Below are 6,346 nucleotides of genomic sequence, written 5' to 3'. Positions count from 1 at the left end.
ACCTTGTGATGTTACTGCCTCCTTCCACAGTGACGATATCCGAACAGTCAGAAAGAGCAAAACCATCTCAGTGGATGCTTGACACATGATTTTGATTTTCCTGCCTAACTGTTTAGAACATTAACTCCCACAGCCAAAGCTGGGACCTTTACCTCCTGTCTGTGAGCTGCCCCCTTTGGAACTGGGCATACCACAATGCAAAAATAAAGAAAGCAAGGTTTTGGAGCTCCCCAGGGCAAGGGTGTTTTTTATAATATGTTTATTGTGGCTGCAGCAACGTATGAGTAAGGGGGCTGCAAGCTGGTCCAGACAACAGCAGCATTTTGCATCCTCCAGCTGGACCCCTCACCTTGTTTTTCACTGTCTCACACCTAGACCAGCATGCAGGAGCCCTGCTTGCAAGTACTTGCCAGCTCTGCGGTCACCTGCAAGAGGGGAGAAAGAACTGAAGTTTGGCAAACCCAGGGCAGGTATAGTCTCATGCACAATGTTGGGGTGATGGGAGATGCCTTACCTGCGCAACACAATAGAGTGGCGGTGAGTTCGCTGGGCAGCATGTAGAGGCAAAATCAGCTCTCTGGTCTGTCAGCTGTGTCAGCAGCTCAGGGCTAGCATCTGGCCTGGTCTGCCTGATGCTGTCCCTCAGCCTGCAATTTGGGGCCAGACAGGAGAATGTGTCAGTGTGTGGGGTGAGCTTTTGCAAGGACCATGGTGCATTTAACCTCCAAACCATAGTGCACTGCCAAAATTTGATGACATGGTCTGCAGGGAAAACTTTCCTGATGCCATGGGAGAAGTTAAGCTCATACAGACAGATTTCAGATGCAAAAGCGTGGCTAAATTAAGCATGCATTTCTGGGAGCACCACCAGAGGGTGAGGAGCCTTTACCTCTTCTTGAAGTCAAGGAAATTCAGCTCATTGTACTGTCCACAGAACTGGTTGGCCCTTTCGAGGAAGGCAGGCAGCTCTGCTCCCATTTGCTGTCGCTGTGTGGCATAAGAGAGGGGTATTTCTATAACCAGGACCATACATGCATAGGTTTTAGGGGGGATGCGGGAGCTGGAGAGGAAGGCGGTGGACAATGTCAAGGAAGTTTATGTTGTGTGAAATAACAGGCATTCCTCCCAGCTACCTTGCTGTCAAGGCAGGTTGAAGCATCCTTAGCAGAGCAGCACTCCCTGATGACATTTTCAGAGGCATCATACAGCTTACCAAGGAAGACGTCAGGGACATTGGTGTACCTCCGTGCCAATTCAAACAAGTACCTGCAGCATGATAGGAAAAACAAGTTAAAATTTAGCACTGGCTGATCCCATCAAAGCTGCCAGTTCTTGGATGCAGCAACAATGTACAGCCTGCACTTCCAAACCCTTCTCCTAACAGCATGTGGATTTCTTTAGGCTACTGACAAAAATTCAAGTAATAATTATATATAATTACATAATTACAATATATATATATATATAATAAATATGTATGTGACAAAGAGAAGGAGTAAGGAAACTAGTTGCAGTGGGTACTGGAGTACAGACCTTCCGATGTGGAGGGCCCCATTATCATCACACAATTGCTTATTGGTTGGCTTCTGCAGCTCAGGCAGTTTGGGGGCCACAGCTGGTTGCAAGGCAGAGATGCAGAAGTAGTTTTGTATGATGTTTTTTCCTGCACAGCAGTCAGAAAACCTTTTGTCTTTGGCTGACAGTGTGGTGCAGATCTTTGTGGTGTGCTCCGACAACTGCAGAGGGAGGAGGAGAGGAAATATGTAGCTTGGTTACTGCTCGGGGAGCCTCCCAGAACTAAGGTGGCTCAGGACAGTCCTACCTTCTGCTGAATGCAATTTTCAGCCACTGAGTCACAGCACTGGGAGAACACTTCAGCTGCATCCTCTGCCAGAGGGGAAAGGTCCTCAAATGAAGCACTTGGTATCTTTTGGGCAAGCATGGTCAGGTAGCTGGGCAGACAAAGCATACAGGGAACTGAAGAATTTCAGAACATCTATTCCACAAACTTAAGTAAAGACCATAAGCATGTCTAGTATTTTTGTATCTGTACTTTTGCCTTTCCCCACACACCGCGCATGCCACCCACGATTGTAGCAACTGAGCACTCTCATACAGACCAACCAGCCTTGTTCCATTGGAGGTAACCTCCATCTTTCCTGGAATATATCTTGGTGAAAACCAGAAAGGAACTACCATCTAAAATAGGAAAGCACTCCCCATCTACCCTGAAGAGCAGAAAACACCTTATTCCCCTTTTTACCTGAACTTCATTTTGTCCTTCCCATATCCTCTTAAGCGGGAGCAAGCTCTGTTTGACATCAAAGTGAGTAGGGAAAGAGTTTTTCTTTGTAGTTTCTGCAAAAAGAATACGTAGCAGTAGAGTGGATGGTAGAGTGGAGACATCCATCAGGAAAAATGGATAACTCTTCCCAGGCAAGATAAAGAATACTGTACTTGCCAAGTTGCTGCTTGGCTATACTGTGAGCAGCCCTGTAATTCAGGTCTTCTTTTACTATTAGCTACAAAAGGCAAAAACAATTCTTCTCATACTGAGTTTTGAAGCTAATCAGAGTTTCATGAAAATTGTCCCACCATCATCTGGGTGAATGTCCCACCAACTTCACGTGTATCTAGAAATTCAGTGTGGTGACCAGTAATTTAACTTGAAAATCCCCAGTAACTTAACTTGAAAATCCCTGAGAACAAAAGTAGAAGAAAACCTGCAAATAACCAGCACCTTCGTGCTGCTTGGCTGAAGATGAGTGGGGCCAGGGCTAAGCCACCCTTGGCTATGGGCATTTGTGGGGTAAATGAACAAAAGGGAAAAGCAGGTTGTGGGGGCAGACTCACCTCCTTCAAGAAGCAGACAGTGGGCGATGGTGATATGCAGCAAGTGGAGACCATGGAAAGGAAGTTCTTGGTGGAGCCCAAGAGCACAGGCAATGGCGCCTGGCCGTAGCTACTGACGTACTCATGCAGGAACCTGTGTCAGAGGCAACCCTCAGACATTCCAGGACCATGTGCTCGGTTGCAGATGTGTTGTATGGGAATATCATAGCGATACTGGGGATGTCAGTCCTGCAGGTACCTTCCTGTGCTGCTGGCTTAATGTATCAATCCATCAACCCACCTGATACCCCTTCTCTAATCACTTGCATGGCCACCTCCATTTCTCATTCATTTTGCATAATCCTGTCCTTGGGGCCTGCACAAATCCAGAATACACCAACATTTTGTTTGGATGCACTTGCAGCCCCAGAAAGGGGTTGGCCAAGGGCCAAGACAGTTGCTTCTGCTTTGGACAATGGTGCAGGGACAAGATAGGGAGAGATATGTGTAGTACTCTAAGCTACAGGGATTATCACCTCCTGGCCCCTATAGATAGCTACAGCAATTAATACGGTGTTTTTATGATCAAAGCACTTTTGTGAAGTGACATGGCTACTCCTGGCAGAGAGCCTGGTGGCCCTAAGTGACAGAGGTGCACACCTTCTTACTCCATCTCAGAAAGAAAAGGATAGGCTTTAAGATAAACATCAAGAATCCTTCCAGATTGCTTTCCAATTTTCAGCTGTTTTCCACTCTTTGGCCAGCTTGTGTGCTCCCTGGCTTGGCATCGCAGCACGACCATGCCCTTTTTCCAGCCCAGCTCAACCTGCTGGCCCTTACCTGTCAGCAAAATCCTTTGGATCCTTCTTGAACGCCTGGCAGATTTCCTCATTGGAAAGCTCAACATAGTGGGGCAGCTGGCGCGGTGGGTGCTCTAGGGCAGCCAGGCACAGCTTCTGCTCCAGGCCTTGGTGGAGACAGCAGGCGGCTGTCCCCGGATGGGCAGGGAAAGGCGAGTCAGGGCTGCAGGACTTGGCTGACAGGGCTGAAGACTGTGGGAAGGGAAGACACTGCTTGCCCAGGGCTGGAGAACACTCCCCTGAATCAAATGCATCTAAAATTTTAGGGACCAAGGTCTGGTTGTTGTCAACATACCCCAGCATCATAGCAGGATGGGTCAACACCATCGGCACAGCAGGTCTCCGCCAGTGAGACAATCTCATGCACGAGGTGGCTGATCTCCTTGAAGGTGGCATTGGAGAATTTCCTGCTGTTCATGATGAGGGTCCTGAGAACAACAAAGAAAAGAGGATGAACTCACTGCGTTTCCTAATTACCTACACCAACATCAGCCTCAGAAAACACTAACAAAACCACCTGGAAAGCATCAGTGCTAGTCCTTCAAGAACCTGCAGCACACTGAAAAAGCATTGCCAGGCTGGAGGTGGCAGGTCTTTGCCTGGAGGAGGCCTTAGGCACATTAACTCTTCATTATTTGACCACATAGCTGTCTTGTGGAGTTCAACTACAGAGGAAGCCTTTCTCCAGTAGACAGGCCCATTAAGAGCTACAGGAGCCCTCACTTGCAGGGAATAAATAAATGAGCAAACAAATCTGTCTGTTTCTAAGCTACTGTTTAATTCTGAGATCTCTGAGCTTAGTTTCTTAAAAGGGTAAATATTGTAGGAGGTACCTACATGGTTCGGAAGTCATCTTTCCCCATGGTCTTGAACTCTTGGCAGACTTTGTCCCGAACATATGGTTTACCTGTAGACAAGGAAAAAGGAGGATGTGGGATCAGTTCACCAATTCTGCTTAAGTGGATGCATCCTTCCCAGTGACCTTCCTTAATGCAGAAAAAAACCTAAACAGTACTGCTCAGCTCCATTGAATCTACTGTAGAAAATAGCTCATGTCTTTCTCTTATAAAGGAAAAATAATTATTAAATACTTTACGATGAGGATTGTAATGGTGTTACTCTTCTTCCCATAAGTTTACCCAGGGAAGTCTTTACCATGTCTACATTTTATTCTCACTTCTCATTTCTTTACTAAACAGTCGTATACAAGAATGTAAATTTTGCTCTATTCCTTGCTTAAGTGTTGTCTTCTCTTATGCAACAGCTTCTCCCCTCATGTCAGACCTACGATGTACTAGGCAGCAGCTCTGGTATCCTGACTGTGCTGCTGCAGTTTGCATCCAGAGAAAGGGGGAGATGGAAAAATCCTCCCTAAAGTTGGGAGAGATGAAGAAAAAGGACACTTGCCCCTTGCCCACTCTGCTTGGGTGAAACAGGCAGTGTTGGCTTTTATCTGGAGTTGTGGAGGTCAGGAGCAGGTGGCAGCAAACATCCCCAGATACTCTTGCATTCCTTGGAAACAGTATTGACTTTTTGCTGCAAAAGGCATCATTTAGACTTTGATACCAGCAGGGTAAACACTGATACCCTGCTGGCCTCTCTACTGCAACTTTAACATGATTCTTGTAGAGGCTTTTGGAACAGAAAGATCTCCTTTGTTCTCCCAAGGGTTCCAGTCATAGCTGCATTCTCCTGTCTGTATCTCTCATGCTGCTGCAAATCTCCGTTTTTGTAGTGTGTCAGCCCCTGCCTCCACCACTGTGGCGCAGGGTCATTTTACCCAAACCATGGGGTAAATCATATATCAGCCAAAGGGTAAACTGTTTCAGAAGGAGGGAAGAAAAAACAACAAAAAAAGTAATTTTACAAGGTTGCAATGGGAAAAGAAAAAGGATAAGGTTTTTAAAGAAGGTAAACTTGAGGATCCAGCATGAAATCATAGGCTGTTTTGGGGAGGATTTATCTACTGGCAACCAAGCAAAGCTCTAGAAACAGAAAAGCAAGACAGAGATAGGTGGCTAAACAGCTACAAATCCTGGCAAGTCTGCAGAGAAGACTGCATCTCTGAAGCAGAGAGAGATGAAGAGAAGCAGTCAATACTCTTTTGTAATGGTTTAGAATTTTGTTGCTGTTGTTACTGGGGAGGCGGTCTCTGAAAGGAGAAGAAACTGAGAGGCTATCCTAAAGCAAATATGAGCCTATCCTGCTCTGGGTGTGAGCATCTTGAATTCCTCTTCATTTCCATAACCCAGCAGTGAAAACATATGTCTTGGCACGATTTTGGGGCAGATCTATGCTTCCTTACATTTTTTAGCAGAGAGTACAAACTAGGTGTTCAATTCACTTGGCTCCATACAGAAAAAGAACTGGGGATGGTAAACCTCATTTCTGAACTTCTTTATAAGCTCAAAATCATTAATACATTAATATGTACAGTATCATAGACCCTACTTAGTACGGGGCAGTAAATCCATTCCAGCCACAGCAGTACAAGGATTTTGAGAGTAAGCATTCTTACCTCGATGTTCGGCTTGAGTTACTACAAAAAGCAGGAGCAGGAAGGTAACAACCGCCTTCATGGTGTGGTGGAGCCACAGCAGAGCGTGCTCACAACTACTGCTTTTCCTCTCCGTGCAAAAAAAGCATCAGTGGGA

General features: G+C 46.1%; 1 protein-coding gene across 2 annotated transcripts; it reads right to left on the bottom strand.

Moving 5' to 3' along the window:
- Positions 1 to 242: 242 nt before the first annotated feature.
- GC (GC vitamin D binding protein) lies at positions 243 to 6,346 on the bottom strand. Of its 2 annotated transcripts, none has more exons than XM_042812005.1 (12): positions 6,211 to 6,346; positions 4,530 to 4,599; positions 3,988 to 4,120; positions 3,673 to 3,902; positions 2,854 to 2,986; positions 2,264 to 2,358; positions 1,823 to 1,952; positions 1,534 to 1,736; positions 1,134 to 1,266; positions 890 to 987; positions 515 to 647; positions 243 to 425 (listed from the first exon to the last, which is right to left on the bottom strand). In XM_042812005.1, the coding sequence occupies exons 1-12, from the start codon at positions 6,269 to 6,271 to the stop codon at positions 372 to 374; spliced, it is 1,473 nt and encodes a 490-aa protein (XP_042667939.1). In that variant the 5' UTR covers positions 6,272 to 6,346; the 3' UTR covers positions 243 to 371. The 2 variants fall into 2 exon arrangements, with proteins under 2 accessions (XP_042667939.1, XP_042667940.1); XM_042812006.1 differs by having other exon boundaries at positions 3,673 to 3,884; positions 6,211 to 6,345.

Source organism: Centrocercus urophasianus, unplaced genomic scaffold (assembly GCF_019232065.1).
Source record: "Centrocercus urophasianus isolate 14NV4802_14NV808 unplaced genomic scaffold, USGS_Curo_1.0 seq_13, whole genome shotgun sequence".
Classification (NCBI taxonomy): Eukaryota; Metazoa; Chordata; class Aves; order Galliformes; family Phasianidae; genus Centrocercus; species Centrocercus urophasianus.
The sequence above is the reverse complement of the archived record's forward strand: the minus strand, read 5'-3'. Positions and strand labels throughout refer to the sequence as shown.

What these genes read in the sequence shown, in the direction of transcription:
- GC (XM_042812005.1), bottom strand. Translation starts at nt 6,271, where the DNA reads ATGAAGGCGGTTGTTACCTTCCTGCTCCTGCTTTTTGTAGTAACTCAA. An exon ending in CTGTCTGCTTCTTGAAGGAG is followed by an intron (nt 2,359 to 2,853) that starts GTGAGTCTGCCC and finishes TTCTTTTTGCAG; the next exon opens with AAACTACAAAGAAAAACTCT. An exon ending in TTCCTTGACTTCAAGAAGAG is followed by an intron (nt 648 to 889) that starts GTAAAGGCTCCT and finishes CCCAAATTGCAG; the next exon opens with GCTGAGGGACAGCATCAGGC.